We start from the raw sequence: 16,286 nt of genomic DNA, 5'->3' as shown, positions 1-16,286 counted from the left end.
GTGGTTTACAAAATTATGAGGGGCATGGATAGGATAAATAGGCAGAGTCTTTTCCCTGGGGGTGGGGAGTCCAGAACTAGAGGGCATAGGTTTAGGGTGAGAGGGGAAAGGTATAAAAGAGACCTAAGGGGCAACTTTTTCACACAGAGGGTGGTACAGGTATGGAATGAGCTGCCAGAGGAAGTGGTGGAGCTGGTACAATTGCAACATTTAAGAGGCATTTGGATGGGTATATGATTAGGAATGGTTTGGAGAGATATGGACGGGTGCTGGCAGGTGGGACTAGATTGGGTTGGGATATCTGGTCGGCTTGAACAGGTTGGACCGAAGGGTCTGTTTCCATGCTGTACATCTCTATGACTGGAAAGTTCTTCAGTGGGTCAGTGCAGGCTCAATGGGCCAAATAGCCTCTTACCACAGGGAGAGGAATTCTACAGTAAAGGACAGTAGTAAAGTTGAACAGAAAATAAAGTGGTGACACTCTCCCAAGTAACTTGTGTGGATTTGTTATTAGAATAGAAACAATGGACAAGATCTTCCAACTGGAAAATAATCTTTGCTTAAATTGGACATCAGGACTAAGAGGAAGTTCCAATGCAGCCGACTTTGAGGAAATTATTGAAGAAGTTGAAGCTTGTGACGGACAATTAGCTGTGTCGACAACCCTTCACAAAACTTCCTAATGGAGTCAGAATCTTCGAAGGGTTCCAACCATTTACCACTATAGTTGACCAGAAAACATTAGTAGAATTAAAACTTGCTGCAACTCCTTCTAAAATCCCCCATCTCCTTCTAAAAGCCAATAAGCACCCAGCACCCTCCCCAAGTCAATCTCAACATCCCCTCCAAACCGAAAATCCCCTAGACTTAACTCTTTCCTGAACCACAAGTTATCTTGAATATCCACAGGCGAGTATATCCCACAAACACCAGCCTCGACTGGCTTCCCACTGACTCCGGCTCACTATGCCCTCAAGCGCAGTCTGACCTAACCTGACTTGCACCCCCTTCCCCCCTCCATCCCTGCTCACCCTCATCAGACCTGTTCTGAAAGTGCCAACTGCCCTCACTGACCCATAACCCCGAACCTAACCCAAGTGCTGACCCATTTAAAAGCCAGCTATTTACATGCCACCCTGCCCATCTGGTATTCTACCACACCTCCACCTTATCCACCAACCCAGCACCTATACTCCTCAACCACCTGGCACCCTACCCAGCTAGCACCCATACTGCTCACCCACCTGGCATTCTACTCAGCCAGCATCTATACTCCTCACGCATCTGGCACCTACCCAACAAGCACCTATACTTCTCACCCACCTGGCACACTATTCCCAATCATTTGCCACTCGACACACTCACCTCTTGCCTTATGCCCCTCATCCCCCTGGCAAATTAGCCCATCCCCTGTCTGCTCACTACCCTTCACCCACCTCCCACCCTACACACATACCTGACCCAAGACAGCTACATCACTTGACACTTGTACTCACGTAATGCCTGTCCTATTTTATATAAAATAAATCAAGTTCTAGGCTCTACTTCTGGATAGAATTAAAAAGTAGGAAAATTAGGCTAAATCAATATTGAAGCCTGTTTAAACTACACTTAAGAGTTCTCCACACAGTTCTGGTTACCATATTACAAAAGGGATATCAAGGTATTGGAGAGGATGCGGAGAAGATTTACTGGAATGCTGCTGGAAATGGGTGAGTGTACATATGATAGAAAGATGGACAGATGGCTGAGGGGTGACCAAAGATACATTTAAAGTTATGAAAGAGTTTGAGTGAGTGGATACGGAGAGAATATTCCTTCTTGTGGAGAAGAGGCTATCAATATAACACAGTCACCAAGAAATCGAAAAAGGGAATTTAGTGAAATAAAGTTTAGCAAAAAAGTGATGAGAATGTGGAACCTATTACCACAGAGAGTGTTGAAGCAAATAATATTGATGCAGTTAAGGGAAAGTTAAACAAAGTATGAGGAAGATGTGAGTAAATGATTATGACGATAGATTTAGAGGAATGATATTGAGAGGGCACTCAAGTAGGACAACATTGACATAAAACAGAAGCAGAAGGCAATTTGGTCCTTTGAGCCTCCTCCACCATTCAAATTTATCATGGCTGATGATCCAACTCAATACCCTATTTCTGTATGCTCACCAAATCATTTGAATCCTTTAGCTCTAAGAACTACATATATTTAGAACACACACATACATTTCCTGAAAGTCTTCAATGTATTGGCCTCAAGACGTTTCCTGTGGCAGAAAATTCCACAGGATTACCACCACCTGTGTGAAGAAATTCCACTCATCTCAGTCTTAAAAGGCCTGTCCCTTATTCTTGGTCTGAGGCCCCTGGTTCTGGACTCCCCAGTCATTGAGAACATACTTTCTCCGACTATCCTGTCTAATCATGTTCAATTCTGGTATGAACTGGTCATAGAGTCGTAAAGCACAGAAACAGGCTCTTCTGTCCAACTTGTCCATGCCGATCTGGTTTCCTCAACTAAACTAGTCCCAGTTGCCTGCATTTGGCCCATAACGCTCTAAGCCTTTCCTATCCATGTACCTATCCAAATGGGCGTGTAATTACAACATGTTAAATGTTGTAATTATTCTCACCTCCACCACTTTCTCCGTCAATTCATTCCATATCCACACCATACTCTGCAGAAAAATGTTGTCCCTCAGATCCCTTTTGAATCTTTCCCCTCTCACCTTAAACCTATTCCCTCTAGTGTTGGACTCCCTTACCTTCGAGAAAAGACCTTGCTCTTCACCCTATCCATGCCCCTCATAATTCTATCAATCTGCGTAAAGTCACCTCTCAGCCTCCTAGGCTCCAGGGAAAGAAAAATCCCAGCCTATTCAGCCTTTCCTATAACTCAAACCTCCCAGTCTCGGTAACATTCTTGTAAATCTTTTCTTGCAGCATTTCTGGTAATTATAACATCCTTCTTAAAGCAGGGTGATCACAATTGTATGCAGTACTCCAAATGGGGCCTCACCAATATCTTGTACAGACATAATTTGGCATCCCGATTCTGGTACTCAGTGCTCCAATCATTGAAGCCAAACATCATCTTCACCACCCAGTCTATCTCTAATGTAACTTTCAAAGAACTGTGTACTTGTACCACTCGATCTCTGTTGGACAACTCTCTTCTGGGCTCTACCATTAACTGTTTAGGTCTTACCCTGATTTGCCTTACCAAAATGCAACCCCTTACATTTATCTCAATTGGCAATTCTTTGGCCCATTGGTCCAGTTGATTAGGATCCTACTGTACTTTTAGACAACCTTCTTCACTGTCCACCATACCACCAATTTTGATGTAATCCACAAACTTAATAACCGTGCCTCCAATATTCTCATCCAAATTAATTATATAAATGATTAACAACAGTGGACCCAGCACTAATCCTTGTGGCACACCTCCAGTCTGAACAATAACCATCTACCACCACCTTCTGTCTCCTACTGTCAAGCCAGTTTTGTATCCAATTGGCTTGCTCTCCCTGGATTCCATTTGATCTCACCTTACTAAACAGTCTGCCATGCTAAAGATGTAGACAACAACTGCTCTGCCTTCATCTATCTTCTTAGTCACCTCTTCAAAATAAAACTCAATCAGGTTTATGAGACATGACTTCCCACGCACAAAGCCATGATAACTAACCCCAATCAGTCCACGCCTTTGCAAATGCATGTTGATCCTGTCTCTTAGAATTACCTCCAAAACTGACACCGGCCTCACTGGTCTGTAAAAGAAAGGCTTTTCTTTGCAGCCTTTCTTAAATAATGGCACAAGATGAAGCACCCTGCAGTCTTCTGGCACCTCCCCCATGGCTGTCAATGATACAAATATCTAAGCTCGGGTCCCCACAATTTCTTCCCAAGTTTCCGACAATATCCCGGGATACATTTTATTAGGCCCCGAGGATTTCTCTACCTTTATGCATTTTAAGACCTCCACCACCACCTCTTCTGTAATGTGGACACTTTAAGGCATTACCATTTATTTCCCCAAGTTTCCTAGTTTCCTTCTGTACAGTAAATACTGATGTGAAATATTCATTTAGGATTTCACCCATCTCCTGTGGTTCCACACATAGAATGCCTCACTAATCTGTAAAGGACCCTATTCTCTCCCTAGTTACTATATTGTCCTTAAAATAGTTGTAGAGTCTCTTTGGATTTTCCTTTATCCTATCTGCCAAAGCTATTTCATGCCCCCTTTTTTGCCCTCCTGAATCCCCTCTGTTCTCAAGGGATTCATTTGATTTCGGTTGTCTATACCTGACATAGGCTTCTTTTTTCTTGACTAGAGCCTCAATACCTCTAGTCACCCAGCGTTCCCTACTACTGCCAGCCTTGACTTGCACATTAACAGGGATATGCTGTCCCTGAAGTCTCATTCACTTTTCAAAGCCTCCCAACTTGCCAAATGTCCCTTTAAATGACTCTCCCAGACTGACTCTCCCAGTCAACTTTTGAAAGTTCCTGTTGGTTACCACCGAAAGTGGCCTTGCCCCAATGGAGAACTTTAATTTGTGTACTAGACTATCCTTTTCCAGAACCATTTTAAAACTAACAGAATTACCATCATTGGTTCCAAGTGTTCCCCCACTCACACTTCAGTCACTTGCCCTGCCTTATTTCCCAAGAGGAGGTCAAGTTGAATCGCCTGTTCTGTGCTGTATATCCTTTGTTATGCATTTATAGAATATTCTCAAAGCTGTTACGCAAGGTGCAAAATTATTTTAAAATGCCTCCAGTATACTTCACCATAATTTAATTGGCAGTTTGAGACTCATTGTATGACCTTTTGAACTTTGAACACAAAACAAAGTTTCATTACTGTTTTTAAGAACAGGAACAATCATTTTCTTCCAGCAGTCAATCTGCTCCGAGCAATAGTGCTCGCATAGTGGATTTACCACAAAGCAAGGATACCATGGCTGCTGCCAGAGTAGGTATATAAGCACAGGAGTATGCAATTCAGTTCTCTACCTTGTTCAGCCATTCACTGAGATCAAGGCTAGTGTGCAACCTAACTTCATATACTCAGCGTTACTTCATATTCCTTAACTCCAATTCTCAAAAATCCATCGATCTCAGATTTAAAATTAACACAGGTTCTTTCTTGACAACTGTTTATTGAAGAGAGTTCTAAACTCTTCCTCTTCTTTTCATCCTCATTTCATTCTAAAAACTTCTTTATACTTTACCTTTCTAGTGCTAGACTACTCAAGCAGAGGAATTGTTGTTACCAAACTATTCATATCTGTTCTCATAAATATCTTACAAAACTTCGATCAAATAACCTTTTACTTTTCTAAATTCCAGGGAATATCACTCTACTTTGTTAACTCTTCCCTCAGAGTTTAACCCTTGGAGTCCCAGGTGTAAATATTCCTGTGTGTAGCTGCTGAAGCATGATTCCTGCTCCCTTATATCCTAACCCTCTAGATGTAAAGTCACCATTGCATTAAATGTTTTGATGATTTTCTCTGCATGTTTAATGATCCATGATCCGGACTTCCAATGTTTCAAAGTTCCACCACATTTTTCACCTGGTTTGATACGTACATGTTGATGGAAGTCCTTACTATTCATATGTGTGGTAGCATTATTGTCAGCAGCCTTACATATATTCCAAAAAAGTCCAGCCTCTCAGAAAAACCAGTCACAAAACTTTCCTGAAGGACAATAACATGTCATTCTACTGAGAAAAACCGCTTTTGTCATGTCTCTCCTCTGTTGTTGGGACCAATCCTGAGTATTATAATATTGGTCAATGGAGGTAGCTTGAAATGTTCCAATCGCATTAAAAGTCTGGGTCCTGACAACCATCACAGCAATGGGTATGACTGTTCTCAAACTAAATTCTATACGGACACAAACATCTTCAGTAAGAGGTATACTCTGCTGACCAAGGTAGATCTATTCAGAAAAGGTCAAATATTGGTGCCTATAAGTAAAGTTTTGAATGCTAGATGGGGTATGAGCGGTTATCAGCAATCAAGTGTGGAAGCACAGACTTCTGTACTGTATCAATCTCAAATACCACATCAGGCCATTGTAATAGCCATTCGGCACAGTATGATTAAAAGTGGAGTTTTACAGCTGCCAGCAGCAACAGTATTGTGATTACAGATTTTTGCAAAAGGAATGCTGCATGAAATATCACTAAAACAAGCTAATACAGAAAACGGAACACGTTAGTCAACTAATAAATCAAATTACACCATGCTTCACATACCTGTCAATTACAAGTTTAAGAATCAAAGCATGCAAACAAGAGGCATGGGTTGCTTTTTGAGTTGGGTTTACAGAACAATAGAGGATACAAATATGTGGAAGTCATCTATAAAAATCAAACTAAAATTGGGGGGCTAATGAGGTGCACACCTCATCATGGCCTCATAAAACATCAAACTTTTGGCATTGCAGAATTGAGCGCAAGGTGATGCCAGCCATCTGGCTCTCTTGATAAATGCTAAGATGCACATATATATATTAAAAATCACTTTCATTACTTGAAAACTGGATTTTCTTGTGCATAAATTTTAAATTCATGAAAAGAATTCATATTACATTCAGCATTCATATTTCATGAATTATCAAAGATATCCTTGATAACCAGCCCCAAAGCTTTGGCAGCACAATGCTCCATGAAATTCCAATATAAAACTAGAAATACCGAAACATAGAGAGCAGGAGTTTGCCATAGGTCCATTCAAGCCTGCTCTGCCATTCAATATGATCATGGCTGATCACTTGGTATCCTGCTCCCACTTTCTCATAATGCCCATTGGTCTCATCAGGGCTATGAACTATATATGGAGAAAGTGAGGACTGCAAATGCCGGAGATCAGAGCTGAAAACGTGTTGCTGGAAAAGCGCAGCAGGTCAGGCAGCATCCAAGGAGCAGGAGAATCGACGTTTCGGGCATGAAGAAGGGCTCATACCTGAAACGTCGATTCTCCTGCTCCTTGGATACTGCCTGACCTGCTGCGCTTTTCCAGCAACACATTTTCAGCTATGAACTATACCTCCTTCCCAAAAATATTCAACAATTTACTCTCAAACATTGTCTGTGATATAGAATTCCACAGGTTCACCATGGCCTTGGTGAAGACGTTTCTTCTCCTCTCACCTTGAGTGGCCTATTCTGATTTTTTTAAACTGTGACTCCTGGTTCTGGACTTCTTGCTAGTTGGGAGCCCCACTCCCATTCTTCTAAACTCCATGATATACATCTGATTCCATCTCTCTACAAATGACAGGCCTGCTACCCTAGGAATCACGACAGTAAATTGTCCTTGCATTCATCCAATGGCCACATCATCATTCTTCAGACGAGACAACATAAACTGCACACAGCACTCCAGGAGTGGTATCACCAAGGCTCTGTACAATTGCAGCAAGTCATCCCTGCTCCTGTACTCAAATCTTCTCGCTATGAAGATTAACATACTGTTTGCATCATTCACCATTACTTTCAGCAAGGGCACCCAGATGTCATTGCATATCCCCTTTTCTCAATCTATCACCATTCAGATAACGATCTGCCTTCTGGTTTTGGCTACCAAAATGGATAACCTCCCATTAATCCACATTGTGCAACAGCTGCCAAGCATTTGCCCACTGCTACAGTTTGGCCATCTTTTCTATTTTGTGTTTGTGCCAGACAGAACCTTCCAAATGATTGTTAGTGTTCTCCTTCACAAAAATACAGAGGAACTGACAGCTATCATCCCAGACCATTAACCTTTTGAATGTATTTATCTGCAAGACTGGGAAAAGTCATTTCTGAATTTCAGCAACTATTTGGAATAGCAGATACTAATTAAAAGGGGTTTTCTGTAGCTTCCAAATAAAGACAGAAATTACCAGTAAGTAAATAAGGATTGGGAACTTTTCATAATTATTCCAATGAAACATTTAAAATTAGGTACAGATCAAAATTGAGCTTGTATACAGTTCTAAATTTTTTGCTTTATTAAGGCATTTAGTTGACCAATTGTTAAATCTGTGAAAGCTATAAGTAAGTCATACTTAAATGCTAAGTATTCAATAAGATCCATGAGAATGACATAGCTTTTGACATAGGACTGTGAGAAAAACTCTATTCTTTTGGTTCTACTTGTGCTGTAACTAGTTCAACTGCAAACATCTAATTTACAGTCTGAAAGACAGACTTCTTTTCGAGGAGAAAGAACATAAGCTAGTCACTTTGTAATTTGCTCTTTGAAATTTCTGTTTGAACTGAGGTCAATTTATGTACTAGTATCTGGGAGCAATCAACAACAGTTCATTTTGTTCAAGTGCAGTATGTAAAGCATGGTAAATTATTTCCCAAAATGACTCTTAAGAGTATATCAAAGCCTTTATGAAGCGTTCCTTGGAGTTATTTTGTGAACCTGCACAAACATAATGGAACATACCTGATAGCATCTGGGTGGAGATTTGAAAGCTTGCCCTTAATCTTATCTAGTTGAAACCTTTGAAACAGCTGCAAAAGTTGCAGGCAAAGAGACAATTCTCATCTGTGCTAATCTTGCCCTAAGGCAAATGAGAAAAATGCCTAGCGTGTGCAACTAGTTAATAGCCAAGTGAAGTTCAGCAAGATCCAACAAGTACACCTGGTGAAATAAAACTATACATTAAAGTTGGGGCTGATCCAAAGACAGTGTCTAAATCAATGCAAAGAAAACTCTGTGTATTCCCATAAACCTGCTCATTTAGACAAAAAGATAAATACTACTGCATTCAGTACAAGCAGAAAAAGTCTAGGGGCCAGAATGTTAATGCTTGACAGTAACAGGAAAATTTAGTGTCCATCAATCACGTTCTTGGTTGACCACAACTGGCATATCTTATTGATATTTTGTTAAATCTTGCTTCATGGTGGGATATTATTGCAAAATGTTTATTTGCAATAATTTTTGTTTATGTAATGGTTTGGCACATAGCATATTCAGCTTCACATCATTCAACACCCGATTAAGTGTACATTACAAGAGGCCAAAAAATGAAAATTAAAAGCTGTTTTCTGTTGGCACAACTCCATTCACTTCTGCTTAGTAATTTTACCTCCAATCTACTGTATTAATTCATTTGCCTGTTTTTTTATTTTACCCAGCTGCCAAACTTGCATTGTCAGTTACTTTCCCCACAATGCACAAACTATTTAACACATTAACAAGCTATAACATATTAAATGAAAGTAACCCTTTATTTTCATGCCCATTCGTAAATTCATAACATACATGTTTTACAGAAAACTCATGTAAGTTTCAATTAAGTGAATATTCCTGTTTACTAAATAATACATCATGTCAAACTAATATGAATAGATTAATTATATATTGACAAGTTAAAGTTCAAGGATTGTACAACAACACTATTCTGTTCTTAAATATTCTATAATTACATTTGACAAATAATAAGTTATTTCTTAAAATTAGAAGGCACACACAGATTTACAATATACTTTAGGTTTTCGATGCTTTTTATATCAGTTATTTGAAAACGTACTTTCAAGTTATTTAGTGAATGATTCTAATATTTCAATTACATTACCCAAGTGTCTTGAAAATCTTACATTCAAAGAACACATGGAAGTATCCCTGTGAGTCTATGAACTTACATTATTACTTCACTACTTCATAACAAGATTTCCTATGGAAATTCTTAATTTTAGCTACACATCTACCTGAAGTAGAGCAAAGTCATACAGGGTTCTGCAATAAAAGACCAAACAATCTGTATACATAGTTCACGTACGACTGTTAAGTTTGCACTTAAGAAACAAAAATCTATTTTCCACATGGTTTTACTTACCCAACAGCATGCCTCACATTTAACAAGTTCAGCATAAGCGATGAAAAGTAGTCTCAAACAACATTCAAGAAAAAAAGCTGTGGGTTGACTCGATCAGTCTCGCAAAGTTTTCACAAAGCGCTGAACGTGAGACTTCAGAAACATGCTTCTATTGAATTGTACCCTAAGGCAACCGAAATGCTCACCCTCTATTGGTTTTCCTTTAAAGAAACTAACTGAAACAATAGAGTGACTGTCAGCAGCTGCAGCCACCTCAAACTGCAAACCCATGAAGCCACGGAAAACTAGGTCAGTGCACTAAGATTCCAAACTTGAAGTATTAAGATCTGAATACATGGATGGCCTACTCTCATATTAATTTAAATTAATCATACTTTTCTTCTGCCACACACCTCTTGGCTAAGCTTTAGAGCCTGAAAGAATCTAGGCCCACCATAAATCAAGACTCAGACATTTTTGTACTCTTTGTTCCACTTTGCAGACAAGTTGAAGGGTGGAATATTAAACAGAATGCTAATGCATTTCATTTCACTGAGAGTGGAAATAAATTACTTGAAAGAAAATGGGGACAATAACTTTGTTTATAATTTTCGCATTTTCATGACTGTAAAAATGCCAGGTTAAATGGATCCTTATTTCTTGATGCATTGTGATTTATAATTTATGTGGCATGAATTATTAAGCAGCAATTGTAAGGTTCCACAATACTTATAGACATTGGTTGAGCTGTTCTGTATGACGTTAATTGCTGTTAATTAGATATGTTATGCATTCAGAACAAGTTTCTTGAAACTTCACGCATGACAAATACGAAACAATCTATTCTGGGTTTTAAATAAATGGCACATGGTGATATTGCTCACTTCAGCAAACTATTTTGTTTTAATCACATCCTTTGCAGCTGGCAAAATGTATATCTGCTCTCAATTTCATATTTTCTGAATAATAACAAATGCAGTTCAATTCTGACCACAATAATTATGCTTTGAGAAATGTAGAGAAAGGTTACACGCACCCAATTTACAGCCTGAGACCTATTGCTTGCTTTGAATCCAAAATACTAAAAATCAATGAAGGTTCAAACTGTTGTGCTCCTTGTCCGAACAAGAACAAAGTGGTATTTCATTTACCAAGATACATGTAAGTTAAAAAATAATAAACATCAACTAATTTAAAAGACTTCCAAATTGAAAGAGAGCAACAAAAATAGAATTTAGAAAAACAAATCTATGAAAGCCACATCAAAAAAAAGCTTAGGAATATGGGTTCAAAAGTGGCTGAAGAGATTAAACAAGCAAACATGCAAAGTAGATTTTGAAAGTATTCTTACAATATTTCAACGAAATTCAATCAGAATTCTGAGGATTAAAATACCAGTAAAATAGGAAGTAAATAATAAAAATACCAACTTAATATTTTCTTTAGGTACTTTAACAAAATATTAGTATGTATTCAACATCTAATGCACATCGTCAAATTCCTCAGATTTTCAGATCCACGTGGAAAAGATACTTCATGGATTGATTTAACTTAGAGTTAGCCAATTCCCATGAGCCTCAAGTTACATAAAATGATGATGTTGAAGAGAAACATGGTGCACTGCGCATCATGATGAAAAAACCAAAATGTACTAATGGAGTTTTGCAGGACTGCACCAAAAAATTTGAGATGCAAAATAGCAAGTAAGTACAGTAATTAGCCAGAGTTCACAAAGGACCATAGGCATCTTTCTGCATTTGAGATATAATTGGTTGTATATAGGTCAAAGCAATTATAGGCCTATCAATCAAACAGCAATATCAGGCAAACTTATTCTAATTTTATTTGGTAAGTTGACACAGGACTGACATAGCAATAACTGTATCAGCATAAATTTTAATAGTGAAGATTTGGTTTGATAAACCACTTTAACTTCTCCGAATTTTCAGATAAAGTAGATAGCAGAACTCCTCACGCAACAGCTAACACACTTTCAGCTTGGAAGACTTGTAAAGAAATAAAAGGTCACAGGAATCAGAGAATTTAAAACGAAAGATCAATTATGTAACATCACAGGACAGAAACATGCTGAAAGGCACCGCAGGGGCAAAAGTAAGTATTTCAAATCTTCATGAATAACCTGGATATTAATAATTTACAGTTATTCAGAAACATCATGTATAAAACAGTCAAAAGCATGACCATAAGACACTGAAACAGAATTTGGCTCATCGTGTCAGCTCCACTATTTGATCATGGCTGATATATTTTTACACCTCTTAGCTTTATTTTTAAATATTAATCTTATTGATGTTAAAGAGATGTTTCTCAAGACCTACTGACCTGCTAAACTTGCCGAGATAGAAATGTTAACAAGTCAGGAAAATATTAGGCATTCTATTATTTAATTATTTGCTTGTGCAATAGGCTTTAGTCAAGTTCTAACTTAAGCTGCATGCAAATGTAATTTTAATCACTTACAATGGAAGGATGTGACAAAAATTAAGGAAATGTCTTAATATAGTGGGCAGACTTTTCTGTAGTCTCCTTCACCAAGTCTTTGTTTTAGGTTTGTTCATGTCATGAAGGCATTGCTGGCTACACACAGCATTTATGGCCCAATCCTGCTTGCCTAGGATTTCATGACGAGGGGCTTGCACCTCAAATTGCTGCAGTTCCGGGGTGTTGGAACATCATCGGTGCTGTATGGAAGGGAGTACCTGCATCTTAACCCAATGACAGTAAATGAACAGCAATTACCATAGTTCCAAGTCAGGATGATGTCCCTTACATAAAACAAATAACTGCAGATACTGGAGATCTGAAACATAAACAGAAATTGCTGGAGAAACTCAACAGGTCTCACGGCATTTGAGGGAAGAAGGCAGAATTAACACATTGAACTTGATTCTGATGAATTCTGCTTCCTTCTACAGATGCTGCCAGACCTGCTGAGTTTCTCCTGCAATTTCTGTCTTTGATCTCCCCTTACATCTGCTCCGATTGTCCTTCTTGATGGTAGAATTCATGACTTTGGAGGATGCTTCCATCAAGTCTTGATCAGCTACTGGAGAGCATCTTGTCAATGGTATGCCCTATATGTGGCTGGTAAAGGGAGCGAACGCTAAAGTTCATGGAAGTGGTGCCAATCAAGTGGGCTGCTTTGTCGCACAATATTCTCCAGTGCTGTTTGAACTGCACCCATTAATTCCATCATGCACCTGAATTCTGCCTTGTAGATGGTGGACAGATTTTGGGGGAGTCAAGATGTGAGTTATCCGCTGCAGACCTCTAAGCCTCTGACTTGTGGCCACAGCATTTATATAGCTGGTGCAGCTGAGTTACTACTTACTATAACATCAGGGTGTTGATTGTAGGGCATTCAGCAATGGTAATACCATTTAATATCAAGGGTCAATAGTTAGATTTTCTTGTGTTGGAGATGGTGTGATGGACCAGATCAGACCCTCCAAAGAGTACTATGGAATTTGCCGAGACTCCAACTTTCATTTTTTGAAAAGGCAACTGTAAGACTCTGTGCTCTAGATATGATTTGATTGGAGTGTGTGGTGCTGGAAAAGCACAGCAGGTCAGGCAGCACTGGAGGACCAGGAAAAACGATATTTCAGGCAAAGCCCTTCATCAGGATTCCTGAAGAAGGGGCTTTTGTCCAAAACATCGATTTTCCTGCTCCTCGGGTGCTGCCTGACCTATTGTCCTTATCCAGCACCACACTCGTGACTTTAAACTCCAGCATCTGCAGTCCTCATTTTCACCTATCTGATTTGATTGTTCTACCACTAAGCATTCATCAAAACACATTATTCTTATAGTAATTAAAATACAATAAAAAGAAGAATTGTCATAACTTTACTGAAATACAGTACTTAATAATATATTACTTAACCACTAATCTTCAACTGTTCCAAAACAGGCAGCATTCCACAAAGGCAATTCAGCAACACAGTTATATTTTTCATGTGTTGTCTCCTTCCAGTCCAGTAGAAGGAAAACCAAAAGAAACAATCTGCCCTTTTGTTGTTTAAAGAGGAAGCCTCTCTATCGGAGATTTCATTGCGGCAGCAGTGAACTCAAGCTTTGAGTTCCAGCAGCCAACAAAAACTGCCAACTAACTAAACTGACCCCACCCTCCCCTGATTAGTTTATCTTACATGTTTTTTAAAAATCCAGGGAGAACTTAAAGCTGTTTATCAACTGTTTGCCTGAAGCAGACATTTCAGCACCATAGTAACAAACCACTCCCGTCTCCCAACCCCTGGGAGAGAAACAGCATCGAACACAGTTCTTAAAAGGTACAGTGTCATCACAATGGCCACTGCTCAGCACTTGTGTGGCTCCACTGATACAGGCCATAAACCAGCTCAAGCCTGGATGCTGCTCAAGTCTTGCTGCATATTCTTCAGTATGACAGGAGCTGCAAGTGCTGCTTGATAGCACTGCTAATACCCCCTTCCTTGTATGTTTATTAGACAACGGAGGATGGAAAGATGTTCACATGCAGAATGATCACCAGGATTTACTTCTTGGGTTAAATGGCTGTCTTCCCTACTATACATTCAATAGCATGACAGCGTAATAATATATGAAACTTCAGTTACTCAGGAAACTGAACCCTCGAAGTAAACTGGGTTCCACTGTAATCCATTCTAATACTGTATCTTCTCCATTTCTAGGCCTAAATAGAAACAGCTGTAGACCAAGAGACAGATGGTGGGGCAGGTGCCTTTCAGTGTATTATATAGCTAACATGGCATATTATATAGCAGACATTACTGTAAGAAATCTTAGCTGGTGTTCTGCCAAGTAAACAGATATCATCAGGTAAAGTAGAAGACAACAGTGGTATATATTCAAAATTCCAGACTTGTTTTTCTAGCTGAAATGTTACAATGGTGATAAAAGTGGTGCCGAAGAAAAATAACTAATTAGTTGAAGTAAGTAGTACTAATTCTCCACAGGAGCAATTCATGCAGAGGGATATTCACAACTCCCTAAATCTGCATGACATACTCACACTCAAGATGAGCAGCAATAGGTTACTGCTCCATTATTCTATGTTTGATTATATTTGCCTGATTATTACAGATGCTAGCTGTGCTTCCTGTTTCTGGGTGAAGACTCATAGAATCATAGAACCCCTACAGTGTGGAAGCAGGCCATTTGGCCCATCAAATCCGCACCAACCCTCTGAAGAGCATCCCACCCAGACCCACACCCCCTAACCTGTACTTTTTTCTATGGGTAATCCACCCAGCCTGCACATCCCTGCACACAATGGGTAATTTAGCATGGCCAATCCATCTAATATGCACATCTTTGGACTATGGGAGGAAACCAGAGCACCCAGAGGAAACACACAGACACAGTGAAAACATGCAACCTCCACATAGACAGTCATTGGAGGGTGGAATTGAACCCGGATCCCTGATACTGTGGGGTAGCTTCAGTGCTGACACAGAATGGTAAACACATGTGGAAAGAACTGGGCACTAGAGCTGTAACGTGGAGTAAACGTTTTAAAGCAATGAAAGTAAAACCTGTAACTGATATACAAATGTGTTATCTCTGCACAGTTCTGAAATAAAATATACAACATAGAAGTTCATAAACTCATCATCTCAAGCTACTAGAGCGGGAGGGGTTATTTTTATGTCCAGACTGGGGGTTAGGCGGTTATATTCTTCAAAATGAGGAACACAATGCCAAACTGCTGCAAACACATCTAATCCCATTTTCAACAGGACAACCTGGGGGTCAGTTGAATGTAAGCTCTCTGAATCAAATAGAAAATTATAAAATTTAAACAAGGCTGCACACCTCAAATTTTAGCAGCCATATGCATTGAGTGATTTTCTTGCACAAATGGTAGATCGGGGAATGGGCTGTGAGGTTGTGTGGGTGGCGGGGGTGGGGTGGGGGGGGGGTAGGGGGGTGTGAAGTAGAGAGGCATCACTCTCATCTGCCTTTCTCTCTGTTACTGGACAACCACAAGCCTTCAGCATCAGACTTCAATTTTCAGCTTCGCAACTTCAGACCCTGCTGTAGCCATTCTGCCTGGCCCGCTGCCAGATAAAAATCTTTAAACAAAATGACACCCTACCATTACATTTTAATAAACCTCGACATTTTGCATGTTTTGGGTTTACTGATCATTTGAGGTCACCCCACCTCCCCATAAATTGTAGGGCCAGACACATTTTACTCAGATTCTCCGATACAGCACAGAAATTTCCTCTCAGTGTGACATTTAAACCCCGAGCAATGGATGGATGGATTGGAGATGGTCTGCAGTCAGCTTATAGCAGATCTCAAAACTCATTTCCAGCTTTTGGGATGAAGAACAGGTAGGAACAACAAAATCATTGAATTGTACTGGATGGATCTTCTGCCTTAGCCATTTAATAGGAGTTCCCATTCTCC

General features: G+C 39.6%; 1 protein-coding gene across 5 annotated transcripts in view; it reads right to left on the bottom strand.

Moving 5' to 3' along the window:
• znf385b (zinc finger protein 385B) overlaps positions 1-16,286 on the bottom strand; it is a 435,743-nt gene that overhangs the window by 243,408 nt on the left and 176,049 nt on the right. The window contains exon 1 of one of the 5 annotated variants that reach the window (XM_072579099.1): positions 9,867-10,201. The exons of the other annotated variants lie outside the window; for them this stretch is intronic. Within the exon in view, the coding sequence (XP_072435200.1) occupies positions 9,867-9,876 (10 nt within the window). The 5' untranslated portion in view covers positions 9,877-10,201. Of the gene's footprint in view, positions 1-9,866; positions 10,202-16,286 lie in introns of those variants that run through there. 5 annotated transcript variants of the gene reach the window in all.

Source organism: Chiloscyllium punctatum, chromosome 10, assembly GCF_047496795.1.
Source record: "Chiloscyllium punctatum isolate Juve2018m chromosome 10, sChiPun1.3, whole genome shotgun sequence".
Classification (NCBI taxonomy): Eukaryota; Metazoa; Chordata; class Chondrichthyes; order Orectolobiformes; family Hemiscylliidae; genus Chiloscyllium; species Chiloscyllium punctatum.
Note: the sequence above shows the minus strand (reverse complement) of the source record. Positions and strands in the feature narration are given on the sequence as shown.